At 40.7% G+C, this 16,424-nt stretch overlaps 5 protein-coding genes across 5 annotated transcripts; 2 read left to right on the top strand and 3 right to left on the bottom strand.

Moving 5' to 3' along the window:
* Nucleotides 1-18: 18 nt before the first annotated feature.
* Nucleotides 19-332, top strand: bc10 (BLCAP apoptosis inducing factor bc10). Its single transcript, XM_089865506.1, has one exon. It carries the CDS (start codon nucleotides 19-21, stop codon nucleotides 253-255), a length of 237 nt encoding a protein of 78 aa, XP_089721632.1. The 3' UTR covers nucleotides 256-332.
* Nucleotides 333-463: 131 nt separating this feature from the next.
* LOC149705255 (uncharacterized) lies at nucleotides 464-1,653 on the bottom strand. Its single transcript, XM_089865502.1, has 2 exons — nucleotides 1,405-1,653; nucleotides 464-1,302 (listed from the first exon to the last, which is right to left on the bottom strand). The coding sequence occupies exons 1-2, from the start codon at nucleotides 1,504-1,506 to the stop codon at nucleotides 568-570; spliced, it is 837 nt and encodes a 278-aa protein (XP_089721628.1). The 5' UTR covers nucleotides 1,507-1,653; the 3' UTR covers nucleotides 464-567.
* Nucleotides 1,654-1,901: 248 nt separating this feature from the next.
* LOC149705254 (uncharacterized) lies at nucleotides 1,902-10,307 on the top strand. The gene is made up of 12 exons (XM_089865494.1): nucleotides 1,902-2,601; nucleotides 2,663-2,832; nucleotides 2,927-2,997; nucleotides 4,184-4,368; nucleotides 5,878-6,378; nucleotides 6,461-6,512; nucleotides 7,724-7,833; nucleotides 7,923-8,092; nucleotides 8,682-8,782; nucleotides 8,858-8,999; nucleotides 9,077-9,160; nucleotides 9,847-10,307. The coding sequence occupies exons 1-12, from the start codon at nucleotides 2,217-2,219 to the stop codon at nucleotides 10,000-10,002; spliced, it is 2,127 nt and encodes a 708-aa protein (XP_089721620.1). The 5' UTR covers nucleotides 1,902-2,216; the 3' UTR covers nucleotides 10,003-10,307.
* On the bottom strand, nucleotides 10,101-15,536 carry Polr3F (RNA polymerase III subunit F). Its single transcript, XM_089865501.1, has 7 exons — nucleotides 15,411-15,536; nucleotides 13,714-13,787; nucleotides 12,997-13,182; nucleotides 11,863-12,187; nucleotides 11,683-11,790; nucleotides 10,365-10,538; nucleotides 10,101-10,282 (listed from the first exon to the last, which is right to left on the bottom strand). The coding sequence occupies exons 2-7, from the start codon at nucleotides 13,764-13,766 to the stop codon at nucleotides 10,205-10,207; spliced, it is 924 nt and encodes a 307-aa protein (XP_089721627.1). The 5' UTR covers nucleotides 13,767-13,787; nucleotides 15,411-15,536; the 3' UTR covers nucleotides 10,101-10,204.
* Nucleotides 13,826-15,548, bottom strand: Vps16B (Vacuolar protein sorting 16B). The gene is made up of 2 exons (XM_089865498.1): nucleotides 15,411-15,548; nucleotides 13,826-15,249 (listed from the first exon to the last, which is right to left on the bottom strand). The coding sequence occupies exon 2, from the start codon at nucleotides 15,241-15,243 to the stop codon at nucleotides 13,939-13,941; it is 1,305 nt and encodes a 434-aa protein (XP_089721624.1). The 5' UTR covers nucleotides 15,244-15,249; nucleotides 15,411-15,548; the 3' UTR covers nucleotides 13,826-13,938.
* Between the last annotated feature and the right edge of the window lie 876 nt (nucleotides 15,549-16,424).

The following is a 16,424-nucleotide window of genomic DNA, read 5'->3' as shown; positions in this document are numbered from 1 at the left end:
CTCCGAGAGTCCGAGATCATGTATTGTTTACAATGGTTAATCCCGGTTCTGCTGATACCAAAGCCAATAAACGCGGCGTTGCTTCAGAATCACGTCATGTTTATGGTTCTATATTTGACTGGATTTTTCTTAGAACGAAAACCGTGCACAATATGCAGTATCGTCTTTTTAGTAGCCGTCTTTCTGTTATGCTATAGCGGTATCGGCAACTGTATATTTTCATTGGACACAAATTGCCAAGTTGGAGAAAACTAAACATATATAATTGACTATTTCTATTCGAAACAAAATGTAATTTTCCAGTTTTTTAAATAAAACCAGGTTATAGGCCATTTCTTTTTCGTTTAACATTAATATTATACAGGGTGTTCCAAAAAGGTAGGGCCATGGAAAGTAATGGTTCTACGTTTGAGATTTGTTGTTTTCTGGTTGTATTGTCGACGGATAAAGTAAATGAACTGAGTTTCGGGTTACGATTTATTTTATTTTCATGAAAACATTGCGTGAAATTCCAAATTTGGTAAACAGACAGGGTAACCGTTAATATTAAAAAACATAGAAAATGAATTAGCACTCCTTGGGTCTCGTTACGGCGTTAATTTTCGAGAGAGCTTGAATGGCGGCTAGGGATTCGGCGCAGGATTTTATAAGATTACTAAGTTCGATACATCTCTGAGTATTCTTCGAGTTTTTAATTAACCTGCAAGCCCAATCAATTTTATCTCGCAATATCAGCTCCTGTTGCGTCATTGAGAATGCGGGTGGTGTCTGTTCAGCACTCGTATCTGGTGATTCTAACGCCACGTCGTACATATTAGCGTCTTCCGTCGGTTTATCTTGTTGTTCAGAGGGGGTTTGTTGTTGGGGTGCCTGAAGCCGCCGGTCTTCTCTTAAGGCGGCTGTGGCCCCACCGAGTGACGGCAGACAAGGTCTACTCGTGGACGACGACGATGTTAACAACGCTCCTTGTCGGACATTCTTAGCCATGCTCGGGGTGCTCTGGGTCGTACCGGTTGTTGGAAAGCCAAAACGTCCCGACATCCCCCCGTTTTCCTCCGTTTCTAAATCCCTTTTAGAAGATGTTGCCGCCGCCGCGTTGTTATTGGCGAATTGAGATTCCTGGGCTTTACGTCTTGCCGCCATTTCGCTCAACGTTGGGTCATCCTTGGCGCTTTCGGTACAGTCAATCTCCGAGCACGCTATGCAATAGAGATTCCCTCGTTTGTCTTCCATCAAGATTGTGTCGCAAGTATTGCAGTTAGAATTGAGCATTTTGTAACCTTTAAGTAGGTATTCACCCATCTAAATGCGGGAGGAATAGAGTTAGAAGCGTCCATCGGGGTCAGGGTGGCTAGGCTCACCCACCACTCAGGGTCAGAGTGCAAACCTTATGGGGTAACTTACAGTTAGTGAAATTTTATCATTTCGCTCTCTTTTAGCTCTAATAATTTTCATTTCGGCTTCAGTTGGTAATTCCATCTCCCATTCCGCATCGTTTTCGTCCATTTTTAATTTTTTCCTTTCAGGCTTCAGCTCACTAACTTTTCGACAAGGTACTTGTCTTCGCTAACCCTACCTATCAAAGCGTTTTTACGTACACGTCTCGCGTTCGCGATGTATATTATAGACTGATTGCGTTGTGTTGTGTGTCTGTCCGTTTGTATATCAGAGTAACTACGTGCCTCGATGAAGACGAACTGTAAAGTACCTTGAGGAACTAGTTAAAAAACAAAGGCTACGTTCCGGACTTTCGGAGAATAATTAACTCGGTACGTGGTGCTAGATATTTTGCGTATGCATAGACATTAGAATACTATGTATCTCTATGCGCGTATGTATGTCTGTTTTAGTAGTATACGAAATTCTGACTCCGACCCAGATACAGCTCGTAATGGGATATAAATTATCAGACTGTCGGTGCAATTATAGAGTTTAAACCAAGTTTTTGTGGCGCCGTGTATTAAGTATTAGGTGTGGTTAATTTCGTACCACATTTTCAATAGTCAAAAAGTATCTCGAGCTTTACATTAGCTCCTATCCAGCTCTAAGAAGTGTCTTATCCCAGTTTAGTGGTCCCTGATTCCCGGACTTTTCAAAAGCTGTCTGCTAGAGCCGCGAGTTTAGTGACAACTTGACAGGTGTCAGTTTTGACAGTTCGTCTTATTTTCACTTATAAACTAAATTTCTGTCATTAATTTAATTGATAACTATTAAAAATGGCGGAAATAATGGAATGGGTAGCCGACAATGATTCGATCGACGTAAATATTGAAAAATTAATGGAACAGTTGCGCGATCCTAAAAAGTTAGAACGCGACAAAGGAATTACGGAAATCCAAAAATTCGTTGTCACCGCCGAAGAGACAAAAATCGCCTTGTTTAGAGAAAAACTTAAAGAGGCCATAGATCAAGAAGGGTCACCGTGGGAAACGAAACACGGATGTTTTCTGGGTATGAAAGCTTTGTATTGCCCTTTTGACCTGAGGAAAGAACAATACCACACCAAAAGAGGCATTTCAAGTGACGCCTTTGACGAGGAACTGGTCGCTTTGTGTCTAAAGAATTTAACCGACGAAGAAGTCCGTGTTAGACTCGCGGCTGGTAAAAAATATTGCAATTTGTTTAATTTTAAACCACAATTAAGTCGATATTTACGTTACAGGTGAACTTTTGGGTGTGCTTTGCGAAGTATACGGGTCCGTTATTTACGAACGTTGCAGCGGTTACGTTCTTTCGCAGATAGAAGAAAATTTGGAACGAGAAGCGCGTAAGGAAGTTTTGACGGAGGAACCGGAAAAATTTCGAGAACACTTTGGAGGAACAATAATAAGGGTAAAGACAGTCGCCCCCCCCCCCCAAGACTATGCCTAGATCTATTTCAAATGAACACTGAGTGTCGCTTCTCTATTTATTTCCATGCATATAGAGAGGCAGTATAGACAAGAAACAAATTTTTCACGACACTGCTGGATGGAAGTGTTTAGAAACAAGCATGAAGTATTGAACAATAGACCGATAAAAATAAAATTCGCCTGTAAGTTGTTTGTCCCTCAGTAGTTCTGGATTATGGAATTGAGGTCAGTTCGGTTCATCTTATTCTCGGCTCTACTTAAAATCCTTGAACTTGGAGGAAAAAAAATGGTGCATTATTTTTAGTTCTTGTATGCTTGTAGTTGAGTCCTTGTAGTTATCAACAATGCAGCTTAGGCTTAGCGTCTTTTATATTGTTATTTAAGTTATCAGTTTCAAAATAGAGGCTAAACCTCGGACACGCCGGCCTACAGCTCCAAGGATGATGGGGCAAAGGATGGGTAATCTGAGAGAAACAAACGCGCTAAGTTGGGTGGGACGCCACAAAAAGGGGGAGGGGAGGAATAGTCAGACTCAATTGTAATTGGTTGAGAAGGGCTACAGACGAACCAATTACAATTGAGTCCGACTATTCCTCCCCTCCCCCTTTTTGTGGCGTCCCACCCAACTTAGCACGCCTATTTCTCTCAGATTATCCATCCTCCCCCATCATCCTTGATAGCGCCTCACAACCAGACAAATACGTCAACCCTTATTTCCCTGTCTGATCTGAAAAGGTTGAAAAATATCTGGCAACGCGTTGTTTTTGACGCCAACTAGGCATAACGTTATTAAGTTTCCCACAAATTCTGACCATTCATGAAGGACTACACGGGCATATTGAATGTTTTAAGAGGGATGAGCGGCTCGAGCCTGCACATTCTGACGCGCCAGCGGCAGACGGTTATCATTCTAACGGCAGTCTAAAACGCAAACGCGCCTCCTCTTATTTGTTCCCCCCCCCCCGTTTCAAGGACAAATTGAAGTCGTATTCCTCCCCCTTTTTGTCGCATCTCACCTGACCCAAGCCGTTCCACGATTGGCGCCCCTATTTTTCTCAGATTTCGCATCCCCCCCTCCCCGTAACATCCTGGTTTCGGCCTTGAATGGTACCACCAAACCACTAGAATTCCGGCGGTAGACGTTCCTACCGCCCCTATAAGGCTCCCACAATTTCCCTCTCCCTTCCAATCCCTCTTAAAACGTCTAATATCCCTGGTATTGCGGTAAAAACAACTAGTAGCAGGCGAATATTTTTATCGGGTCTATTATTGACCACTGACGACGTCATCATTTTGAACGTTTGTTACTCGAATAATCTCCCAATTTGAAGGTGTTTTCAAGCGATGGTTGATGGGTGTGGAATTAATTTCCGTCCTTATATAAATTCAACGTTGCTGGAACTGCTTTTCCAAGCTATGACGCACACCAATCGGTTCGTTCGAGAAACGAGTTGCTACGTAATCGGCTCCTTGGTCAGTTGCGGCACTTCCGCCGCTCAGGGAGAAGAATCGTGTAGTACGTGCTCTTTTAATCCCTAGCCAGAATTATATATTCAGAACGCGGTTTTTACTCCGTGTGGTGCTTATGTAATAATAACCAACAGAGTTATGGACTGGTTTTAGTTAGTTAGTTAGTTAGTTAGTTAGCTAGTTAGTGTATTGCACGTGATTCCATGGATTGTACAGGGGACTACACGTGCTTTTTAATCCCTAGCCAGAATTATATATTTAGAACGCGGTTTTTACCCCGTGTGGTGGTTATGCAATAATAACCAGCGGAGTTATGGGCTGATAACCGGTTTTTTAGCTATTTAGTATAACGCACGGTTTGAAGTTCGGTATAAAGCTCGCGTTCTGAAAGGAGTAGTTGTGAAACGTATTTTCTAAGAGTTTGTAGAAGGGTAGAATCATTTTAAACTCGTCCTGGGAATGAGGAATTGTTCGCGTTGTTTTCTTGTCCCGTATGAGTGTATATATTGTCCCTGAGCCACTCGTTTTACGACGACTTCGGAACCAGTTTGCCGCGAGTATAGAAAGCCTTCCCCGGCTGGGAGGGGGGGAGGAGGGGCCATTAGTTGGGGTTAGGCTTAGAGGGTTTATTTCTGATTGTGTTGATTTTCTATGGAAAGAGAGAAAATGTATGCTAAACTAGAAATGGCACCTTATAGTGTCGTGGTCACTGCATCCCCGGCAGCCATTTCTCAAGTTTACGTGGTGCCACTCTTCGTAACTTTATATTATTGTACGCGAGCCACCGTATCGCCTTCGATCGTTGTTGGGTGTTGTACTGTACAACCTTAGCACATTGGAAACCACACGGAGTAATGCCAAATTATTTTCGCCCTTGTTGCGTTATCTGGGGGACCCTCAATTAAATTAATTTTTCGCAAAATAAAATTATTTTTTAAGCCAAAATTAATAATTTTTAGGACGGAATAAATAATTTTTAGGACGGAATAAATTATTTTTAGGACGGAATAAATTATTTTTAGGACGGAATAAATTATTTTTAGGACGGAATAAATTATTTTTAGGACGGAATAAATTATTTTTAGGACGGAATAAATTATTTTTAGGACGGAATAAATTATTTTTAGGACGGAATAAATTATTTTTAGAACGGAATAAATTATTTTTAGGATAAAATAAATTATTTTTAGGATAAAATAAATTATTTTTAGGATAAAATAAATTATTTTTAGGACGGAATAAATTATTTTTAGGACGGAATAAATTATTTTTAGGATAAAATAAATTATTTTTAGGATAAAATAAATTATTTTTAGGATAAAATAAATTATTTTTAGGATAAAATAAATTATTTTTAGGATAAAATAAATTATTTTTAGGATAAAATAAATTATTTTTAGGATAAAATAAATTATTTTTAGGATAAAATAAATTATTTTTAGGATAAAATAAATTATTTTTAGGATAAAATAAATTATTTTTAGGATAAAATAAATTAGTTCTAGACGAAAAAAGAAATAATTTTCTAATTAGCTTTACTCGTAATTTTCTTCAGTTCACAAAAGTGAGCGTCAAAACGAGCCTTGCAACCCATTTACGGCGGAGCGTTACGGCCACGATGTAGCTAAGAAATTAGCCGTAGGTTTAACGGATAATTGGAGTCAGGTCCGATTAGCGGCCTCGGAAGCGACCCGGAAATTCTTACTATCGTTTCAAAACGAAGAAGAACGCCAAGTTTTCTACCCAGAAATATTACCCCAAATGTGTTTGAACCGCTATTACGTGGCCGACGGAGTTCGGATCTACTCCCAAGAAACGTGGAGGCGCATCGCCAAAACCGAAGGAAGGGAACTGGTTCAGAAACATATCAAACACGTCGTTAATTATTATATCTCGCAAACGAACGCCAATAACCACGCGGTACGCGAAGCGGCCTGCGCTTGCATCACCGAACTGGCTTCCAAAATCGAACCGGAAGTGGTTCAACCGTACGTTCCGGCCTTATTGGAAACGCTACTCGTTTGTTTCCAGGACGATAGTTGGCCAGTTAGAGATGGTAATCCATTTTTAAGCTTATCGAGCAAGTTGACGAAGGAATTTAAACGATACTTGGGGGTTCTTCTTTTTTCAATTTGTAGCCGCTTGTCTCGCGTCCGGGAATTTTGTCTTGTGTTATCCGGATGAGTCCAGGTTGGTTTCCTATCATTATCACTATCAGGGATGCCACGCTCGGAAAAATAGGCCAATAAAGACTAAAAAAGCGAGGGCCGATGCGAGTCGGGGAATTTGAAAATAGGCCGACAAAGACTAAACAGGCAGGGTTCATACAAACCTGTAAAAATCAGGGAAATAAATAGTTGACAAAAACCTCAGGGAAAATTCAGGGAAATTTCGAATTTTTATTTGAGTAAAATTCAGGGAAATCAGGGTAATTTGCGTCAAACTCAGGGCTACGATAAACAGGGGCGGAGTAATTAAGCAAAGCGTTCACAAACAACCCCCCCTCCGTAGGAATAGCATTACATTAACTTTGGAGGCTCGTAACTCTGGTTCTACTAGAGATAAGGGGATGTCCTTTGATTATGTAATAGTCATATTTGTCCCCCATCCAACCATACTAAAAACTTAGGGCTACGAACAACAGGATCCGAGTAATTAAGGAAAATGTTCGTCAACTTATGGTATCGTCTCACTTATTGTTATTATGTTACTTATGATTTTAACACTGAACTTTAAAGGCCCATAACTCTTGTTCTACTAGAGATACGGGGATCTCCTTTGGATATGTTATAGTCCTCTATGCTCCCCATACAAGGATACTTTAAGCTTGAGACTACCTCAATATCCTCGTCAACTTATGTTAGGGTCTCACTTATTGTTATTAGGTTACTTTTGATTTTTGAAAATAAACTTTGCAGGCTCGTAACTCTATTTCTACTAGAGATAGGGGGATGTCCTTTGAGTACGTTATAGTCCAATTTGTCCCCAATCCAACCATACTAAAAACTTAGCGCTACGACAAACAGGGGCCGAGTAATTAAGCAAAACGTAAACAAACATACCCCCCTCCATAGGAATAGCATTACACTAAACTTTGGAGGCTCGTAACTCTGGAAAATTCAGGGAAGTATGTGGGGAAAAACCTGGAAACCTCGGGAAAATTTGATTTCCAAAAGTGGTATGAACCCTGAGGGTCAGGGCAGGCGCGAGTGGGGAATTTGAAAATAATCCAAAAATATCATTGAGAAGTTAGGGAATTTAAAAGTAGGTCAAAATTAACGCGACATTGGAAAGTGAGGAAATTTAAAAATAGACCAAAATATTTGGTTCCAAAGTGGAGAAATTGTGGCAACCCTGAATATAATAAAACGGGATCAATTTTGACTTGGAAACATTTCCAGAGAAATCATGAAGAAACTTTACCCACTTTTCATTGAGAACTTGAAAGATTGTATTCCTTCGGTTCGACAAGGCGCCGCTGGATCCTTGGCCAATGTTGTTACGGCATATGGTAAACCCTTCTTCCTTCAGCCTAGGAATTGAGCCCCCCCCACCCAGGCACCAGTCTGATATCTGTTATATCTTGACCCCCCTTCAAAGGTGACGAAGCGATGGATATTTTAAACGGCGTTATTAAATCGGGTCTGGAAGGGGTTGACCTACAACCGAGCGAATCGGAAAAGTACGGGAAACTCGATAAAGGACCCGCCACATTCAGTTTGGCCAAGAAATTAAGGGATAATGACGAGGGCCTTCACACCAATAAACAAGTAAGATCATTTAAAATAGGCCAAATATTCGGGGAATTTAAAAATAGACCAATCAATACTCATTTTAAGGTCTGGGAATTTAAAAATAGGTCAAATATTCGGGGAATTTAAAAATAGACCAATAATTACTCATTTTAAAGTCTGGGAATTTAAAAATAGGCCAAAAAAATCCATTTGAAAGTGTGGGAATTTAAAAGTAGGCCAAAATTCCTCCTTTGAAAGTCTGGTAGTTTAAAAATAGGCCAAAAAGTCTCATTTAAAAATGTGGGAATTTAAAAATAGACCGAAAATTCTCCTTTGAAAGTCTGGGAAGTTAAAAATAGGTTAAAAAATTATCGTTAAAAACCTATTCATCAAAAAATAGGCCAATAAATTGTCGTTAAAAACCTATTCATCCAAAAATAGGCCAATAAATTGTCGTTAAAAACCTATTCATCCAAAAATAGGCCAATGAATTGTCGTTAAAAACCTATTCATCCAAAAATAGGCCAAACATTCGGGTATTCTAAAAATAGGTCAAATAGTTCGAGTTTAATTAAAAATGTATCGTAAATATCGGGTGATTTCAATACGTATTTTATTAAACAAGATGTATTCGTGCGGATCACTGGCGCCTAAACTGGGCCGAGGTGGAGGGTGCTCCGATCACAAGTTCAAGAAAGACCCCGAACCGTGGGAATTCGCAGACGGGTAATTTATAATAATAATAACAACGGATATGACTTAGGGGAAGCCAGTTAGGCAGCAATTACTTTTGTCTTTAAGATGTTTGCATTTAGTGGCGGAATTAGCGCAATTGCCGCGAGTGGCCAAGAAAATGGAAGCTTATCTGCCCTTAATCGCTAAAGCTTGCCAAAAAAAGCATTACGCGCATCATTTATGCTTATTAGAGACACTTTGCAAAAGGGTAAAATTATATTAATTAATATTAAGTTCGTTAATTGCGTTGAAATAATACTTTTAACTTTTTCACTCGCACTTTAGCTTCCTAACATCGCTAAAGGAATTGGCAAAAGGGAATTTAAACAACATTTGGAACTCTTTTTTGATGTATTATTCTACAGTTTGGTACGCCTCGGTTCGTTTTAAAAAATAGACTAAATTTAGGCCTGTTAATGCGTTGAATAGTAGGCGAAAGTTAGGCCTATTAATACGTTGAATAGTAGACTAAATTTAGGCCTATTAATACGTTGAATAGTAGACTAAAGTTAGGCCTATTAATACGTTGAATAGTAGGCTAAAATTAGGCCTATTAATGCGTTTAAAAATAGACAAAATTTAGGCCTATTAATGCGTTTAAAAATAGACAAAATTTAGGCCTAGTAATACGTTGAATAGTAGACAAAATTTAGGCCTAGTAATACGTTGAATAGTAGACAAAATTTAGGCCTATTAATGCGTTTAAAAATAGGCAAAATTTAGGCCTATTAATGCGTTTAAAAATAGACAAAATTTAGGCCTATTAATACGTTGAATAGTAGGCGAAAGTTAGGCCTATTAACGCGTTGAATAGTAGGCGAAAGTTAGGCCTATTAACGCGTTGAATAGTAAGCTAAAGTTAGGCCTATTAATACGTTGAATAGTAGGCGAAAGTTAGGCCTATTAATGCGTTGAATAGTAGGCTAAAATTAGGCATATTAACGCGATTAAAAATAGACAAAATTTAGGCCCAGTAATATATTGAAAAATCTACCAAAATTGAATGCTATTGACTAAACGAGCGTAATGGACTGAAATTGGGGGCGTATTTTTAGAGCTGCGACAACGCCTTGACTTCGAGCGCCGCAAGTCAATGCTTGAACCAACTTTCGCCGTTTTTGGGTGCAAATATCTTGCGGGGCAGAATTCAGGAATACAATTCCAGCTACGTCGAATTATTTGACGGCAATACGCATATTGCCGCCTTGTAAGAACAAAAACAAGTAACGAAATTGGTACTTTCTTTTTAATCTGTCTGTGATACCAATCAACGTTAGCGGACGCGGTAACAAAAATAATTAATAATTCCTTAGTTTTAAATGTTTTATTAAGAATTCCAAATTAATATTTTAATTAACATTTCAACTCGATCGAGTACTTAACGAGAAAATTTCAATTTTTTGCACCAATCAGTCAGTAATCGTACCAATCTTTCATGTACTGGCAAGTTGAAGGCGATATTTCGACCCCTTGGCCACAATCATTCGAAATCTAAAAACAAATTAATCATTATTAATTGGCATTTTGTAATTATAAGTACTAATTAAGCCTTTTGGGGGTGAAGTGTTCTTACAGGACAGACGCCGCAGGGCATTCTCATGAGAGCGCAACTTTCGATTAAAGCCTCCATTACTCTGTACAAGTTCTTTTGCGTTCCGTCCGCCGAGGGAACGATGCTTTTTTCCACTTTACCGTCGTAAATTAACGTGTTCAGGATAACTTCGATGTCTTCCACCGATAATTGAACCTAAAATAAGATACGTAACGAGTGTGACGCCATTATAACAGCGACCCAAAGTCGCGGAATTGAAAAGTAGGCCAATGGTTTCTTTGAAAAGACGGGGAATTAAAAATTAGGCCAAATAGTTCGGGGGAAGTCGGGGAATTCAAATTAGGCCAAACAGTTTGGGGGGAAAGACGAGGAATTGTAAAGTAGGCCAATTGTTTCTTTGAAAATTCGGGGAATTAAAAAATAGGCCAATAGTTCAGCGGAGAGTCGGGGAATTAAAAATTAGGCCAAATAGTTCGGGGGAAAGACGAGGAATTAAAAATTAGGCCAAATAGTTCGGGGGGGGGAAGACGAGGAATTAAAAATTAGGCCAAATAGTTCGGGGGAAAGTCGGGAAATTAAAAATTAGGCCAAATAGTTCGGGGGAAAGTCGGGAAATTAAAAATTAGGCCAAATAGTTCAAGGGCGAGTCGGGGAATTGAAAATTAGGCCAAATAGTTCAGGGGAAAGTCGGGGAATTAAAAATTAGGCCAAATAGTTCGGGGGGGGGGAAGACGAGGAATTAAAAATTAGGCCAAATAGTTCGGGGGGGGGGGAAGACGAGGAATTAAAAATTAGGCCAAATAGTTCGGGGGGGAAGACGAGGAATTAAAAATTAGGCCAAATAGTTCGGGGGAAAGCCGGGAAATTAAAAATTAGGCCAAATAGTTCGGGGGGGGGGGAAGACGAGGAATTAAAAATTAGGCCAAATAGTTCGGGGGAAAGTCGGGGAATTAAAAATTAGGCCAAATAGTTCGGGGGAAAGTCGGGGAATTGCAAAATTGGCCAATTGTTGCTTGGAAAAGTCGGGGAATTGAAAAGTAGACCAAATAGTTCGGGGGGGAAAGTCGGGGAATTGAAAATTAGGCCAAATAGTTCGGGGGGGGGGAAAGTCGGGAATTGAAAATTAGGCCAAATAGTTCGGGGGGGGGGAAAGTCGGGAAATTAAAAAATAGACGAAATATTGCATGGTAAAGTAGGGGAACTTTAAGAATAGGCCAGAAATGTCACTTAAAATTCGGGCATTTTAAAAATACCCTTGAAAAGTTAGGGGCCAAATAGTGTGGGAAAATGTAAGAATAGGCCAAAAGTCACGTGTGTGTGCGGTGGAATTTGGACTTGCCTTACTAATTCCTAGATCATTTATGAATTTTAAAATGTGTTCCGACGAGGAATAAGACGTATTTCGACAGGCAGTCGGGTCATTGGTGGCGTCCTTGGCCATATCGAGCTAGAAAAAATGAATACATGTAGCGCGCAGGCGCGTACTGACGCGGGCAAAGAGCGGGGGGGGGGTAAATACTTTTTGGTTTAAAAAGCGGTAACATTGATGATTAAGAACTTCGACGAATTCGGAATCAAAGCCTTGGTCGCTGTACCACGCCCCTCCCGTCACGGAACAATCGGGTTCCAAATTAAAGACCATGTAGACCTTTTTCTTGGAAGCGGAAACCGACTTGACGGCTTTGATGTATTTCTTGCTCTCCAGGTTTTTAAGTATCTTGTTTACTTGAGTTAAGAGCAGGTTACTCTTAAAGCGAATGTCCCGGATCCATATCCCTTTATTTCCCGCCTCCTCAATGATCTTGTACACCAATCGTTCTTCGTTGTCCGCACCCTTAACGCTCCTACAATCAATACAAGCGAGCGCCCCTTACCAAAAGTATATAGATATAAGAACCGAAAAGTACACTTCGTTGGAAGTTTCACGCGCCCCGTGTTGTAATATGAGAAGCCCAGCCTCCTTTACCCCCCAGAATAGTGTCGACCCCGACCCGTGGCACAGGGAACAAGCCCAGGGTTCATACAAACCTGGGAAATAGATAGTTGACAAAAACCTTAGGGAAAACTCAGGGGAATCTAGAATTTTTAATAAAATTCAGGGAAATTTGCGTCAAACAGGGGCCGAGTAATTAAGCAAAATGTTCATAAGCATACCCCCCCTCCATAGGATTAACTTTACTCTTAACTTTGGAGGCTCGTAACTCTTGTTCTATTGGAGCTACGGGGATCTCCTTTGGATATCTTTTAGTCCTCTTTGCTCCCCATACAAGGATAGTTTAAACTTGAGGCTACCTCAATATCGTCGTCAACTTATGTTAGCGTCTCACTTATTGTTATTAGGTTACTTTTGATTTTTAGCAATAAACTTAGGAGGCCTATAACTCTGTTTCTACTAGAGATACGGGGATGTCCTTTGAGTGTGTTATAGTCCAATTTGTCCCCCATCCAGCCATACTAAAAACGTAGGGCTACGACGAACAGGGGCCGAGGAATTATGCAAAACGTAAACAAACAACCCCCTCCATAGGAATAGCATTACACTATGATTTGTCAGTACCCGTAGGCGGTTGAGCGGAGGGTAGTTTGCATCTCAGTTTACATGTCGTTGTTAATGAAGTGTACTTTTTGCGTTTATATTTCTGTAGACTTTTACTTGGCGGCTTCGGGATCTTTGACTCTGTACAGAAAGGTTTTGCCTTGCTTCAATACTTCTAATTTTCCCCGCGATAGCAATCTGTTTATGGCGGTAACTCGTTGACTGGCGCTCGTTTGAGGGAAGGCTTTTTGAAATATGGCGTCCGACGCGCCATTCGCATTTTCCGAACACACTAATATTATCCTGAAAAATAATTTCAATTGCTTAAATACGACATTTATATTATAAGCGTTGTACCAGTCAGGAGAACGACGCCTCGTTTTCGTGACCGGTAATGCTTGCTTATATAACGACGCCAGAACTGTCAACGCGAAGTTAAAACTTATAGAACGATGCGAGAACTGTCAACGCGCTCTTAAGACTTGTAGAACGACGAAAGAACAGTCAACGCGCTCTTAAGACTTGTAGAACGACGAAAGAACAGTCAACGCGCTGTTAAAGACTTATAGAACGACGCGAGAACTGTCAACGCGCTCTTAAGACTTGTAGAACGACGCGAGAACTGTCAACGCGCTCTTAAGACTTGTAGAACGACGCGAGAACTGTCAACGCGCCTTTTTGTTGACTAGTTATAATATAGAAAGACGCGAAAACTGTCAACGCGTCGCTTTCGTGACCAGTAATACTTATAGAACGCCGCAAGAACTGTCAAGGCGCGGGTTTCCAGTTTAATAAGAGTTGGGGGGCGATATTGGCGCGTCATACTATACTCACTTCTCCTCCAAATCCAAGTCATCGGATGGCTCCTGTTTGACGACGACAGCCATTTGTCCCCGATCAATATTAATCTGAATTATTGAAAAGTATGAAGAAAAAAAAACGGAAATACGTTTCATTACATCATTTTAATAAGCAATCATTTCTCAATCGCGCGTATCACTCATTAGATTTAATTACAATTAACAATCAATCAATCAATAGAGAGGAGAACAAATTAAATTATTTCTTCCATTTTATACTGGACGACTTCAAAGCTTCCAAGGCGTAAAGATACTCTCTTGAATTCGGCGTGAGTTCTTTACGATAAGCGTCTAAGGCGAATCGATCGCGCATCGATACGAGGGTATCGATCGCGATATGCTGGTAACCGAATTTTCTCGCTAACCCTAACCGTTTTTCGGCCGATTCGATTAAGATCATGTAGCGGCTAATCATTTCCAAGGGCGCGTTCGCTTTGTGAAGTATCGTGACGACCTTATCGAAGCCGATAACGGACTTGACCGTGTTTTTGCCCAGCCACGATTTTGATTGAAATAATTTATCGATATCTTTCCATAATTGCAAGCGCGTAAAGGCCCTTAACGCCGTCCAGACGAATTGCTTCTCCGTTAGTTGATGAACTCTACGTATAAATAAGGGACTCGCGAATTGATTCTCGTCCAAATAAAAGTGATACAGGCAGCAATAGTAAAGCGTATCGATGACGGATTTATCGGGGATCGAACTACGCGGGACCGATTGGAAAATTAGATTGCGCCCATCTTTTTCCGTTAGGCTATCGGCGTCCTCTATCGGCAGTTGACATTCCAAGAGAGTTATTTGCTCCTGAACGTAACCGCCAAGGAATTCTAAGCGCGTATTGTGCTTCAAATGAGCGTCCCGAAATTTGCGAAGCTTATTTAGCTTGGTTTCCGCGTGGCTATTAACCGCGATACCTTTATAATAGAACATAACGGCGTCCTCAGTGAGGCCTAACATTTCTAAGATGTCGTTTAATTTATCGCGTTCGCGATGGATTTTTAAGTACTTTAAATAATGATTTAAGGCGACGGGTTTATCTAACAATAGCTTATGGAAGAGGGAGCCACTGAGTGTTTTTTGTAGGAATATTAATACGGCCATGATGGCGTTACCGTCGCACCATCTAATGGCCTCGGTCAGTAACTCTTTCTTTTGAGATAAGCCTTTGTATCGTTCGAAAACGTAGGGTTTTCCCAATACCAAGTTTTCAATCGTTTCCCTAGGGCTAAGGGTAATATTAATATCGCGCTTTTCGTGATCGGGAATGGAAACAATGTCTTTAAAGTTCTTTATTTTGGAACAATAATCGCTGTCAATAACGACGGTGGGTTTGTTAACCAGCTGGTAAGAGCTGGCCACGGACTTTGTGGATATTTGTTGTTTTTCCGACTCTATTCTTTCGATATTAACGGGCGTTATCTCTACGCAATCTTCGTCAGAATCGTCAAAATGGAATGTAAAGTCTTGTTTCCGATCCCAATAGTGCCCCTCTTCCTCCGCCATGATTTTCTGGTGGTTAAATCGCACCATTAACATTGCGCCTATCTAGTACTAACCATAACCAAGACCTCAAACCTATCCCCGACCTGACGACGTTAAGAATAGGTTTGCAGTCAAAATATACCATAAATCTGACTCGGAATGTTTATATAAAATCATTTTGATCTTACCTATTGCCACGGGCTGTAAAATATGGTATTCGTACGATATAACTATTCATAAATCATGATTAATGCTCTCACACATGACAAATCTGTGGCTCTGCCCATTTCCTTTTTTTTTTTATTCAATTTTTTTTTTGGCCGTGGTGCAGGGGCTCATTTCACTTAACTCCATACTGGGTGTGGTGCTACTCTGTTAACGGACGGTTAAAGGTTAAGTGTCATCCTTTGCCACCTCTAGCCAAGACTCAGAGCCCTTGGGCGAATAAAGTTTCAGAAAATAAAAACGGCTTATTCATAACAACCCTAAGTCCTTCTACTCCCAAATAAATAGCTTCCGCAAATGTCGCTTCAAGCTCCTCCAACTAACTTATCCTGATGGTTCTCGCACAACTACAGTTCCCGAAGCTGCTACCGTTCTTAACGACTATTTTGCCTCTACGGTTCAGTCCTTAGCCTGCCCTAGCTTACCGGTCCCCCCAATACCTATTGCCCCTCCTCATACCCTCAACTCTTTCGTGTGTGACCCTTGCGACATTACGCGACTCCTCTCCAAATTGAATATTTACAAATCCCCGGGTTCCGACGGTATCCATCCAAACCTTTTGCGGCAACTCGTGTCCACGTTGTCCCTTCCCATTTATCTCCTTATTACGAATTCTTTTTCCACGAGTCGTGTTCCTACGGCGTGGAAAGAAGCAAATTTGACCCCCATACACAAAAAGGGCTCCAGAACAGACCCATCTAATTATCGCCCCACTAGTTCCCTTAACCAAGCTTCCAAAATATGTGAACAATTGGTCCATGAACAGTTAAAATCCTTCCTCGATCGTACCTCCTTCTTCACCCCCGCCCAGCATGGTTTCCTCCCCCGCCGTTCTTGCCTTACAAACTTACTGTGTGCCACTAATGACTGGACCCAATGGCTAGACGATGGTTCCTCCGTTGATATCTTATATTTGGACTTTAGTAAGGCGTTTGACTCGATTCCCCACGCAGCCCTCCTCTCAGCGCTTCGTACTG

Source organism: Phalangium opilio, unplaced genomic scaffold (assembly GCF_054372755.1).
Source record: "Phalangium opilio isolate 3A_F unplaced genomic scaffold, DU_Popi_V2 ptg000014l_1, whole genome shotgun sequence".
NCBI classification, from domain to species: Eukaryota; Metazoa; Arthropoda; class Arachnida; order Opiliones; family Phalangiidae; genus Phalangium; species Phalangium opilio.
Note: the sequence above shows the minus strand (reverse complement) of the source record. Positions and strands in the feature narration are given on the sequence as shown.

Excerpts from the sequence above, each read along its gene's own strand:
- bc10 (XM_089865506.1), top strand. The coding sequence starts at position 19 with ATGTATTGTTTACAATGGTTAATCCCGGTTCTGCTGATACCAAAGCCA.
- LOC149705255 (XM_089865502.1), bottom strand. The coding sequence starts at position 1,506 with ATGGACGAAAACGATGCGGAATGGGAGATGGAATTACCAACTGAAGCC. Across the intron at positions 1,303-1,404 it reads ATGATAAAATTTCACTAACT|ATGGGTGAATACCTACTTAA; the intron begins GTAAGTTACCCC and ends TCCCGCATTTAG.
- LOC149705254 (XM_089865494.1), top strand. The coding sequence starts at position 2,217 with ATGGCGGAAATAATGGAATGGGTAGCCGACAATGATTCGATCGACGTA. Across the intron at positions 6,379-6,460 it reads TAGTTGGCCAGTTAGAGATG|CCGCTTGTCTCGCGTCCGGG; the intron begins GTAATCCATTTT and ends TTCAATTTGTAG. Across the intron at positions 9,161-9,846 it reads ATGTATTATTCTACAGTTTG|AGCTGCGACAACGCCTTGAC; the intron begins GTACGCCTCGGT and ends GCGTATTTTTAG.
- Polr3F (XM_089865501.1), bottom strand. The coding sequence starts at position 13,766 with ATGGCTGTCGTCGTCAAACAGGAGCCATCCGATGACTTGGATTTGGAG. Across the intron at positions 12,188-12,996 it reads AAAGATCCCGAAGCCGCCAA|GAGCGTTAAGGGTGCGGACA; the intron begins GTAAAAGTCTAC and ends TATTGATTGTAG. Across the intron at positions 11,791-11,862 it reads ACCGCTTTTTAAACCAAAAA|CTCGATATGGCCAAGGACGC; the intron begins GTATTTACCCCC and ends CATTTTTTCTAG.
- Vps16B (XM_089865498.1), bottom strand. The coding sequence starts at position 15,243 with ATGGCGGAGGAAGAGGGGCACTATTGGGATCGGAAACAAGACTTTACA.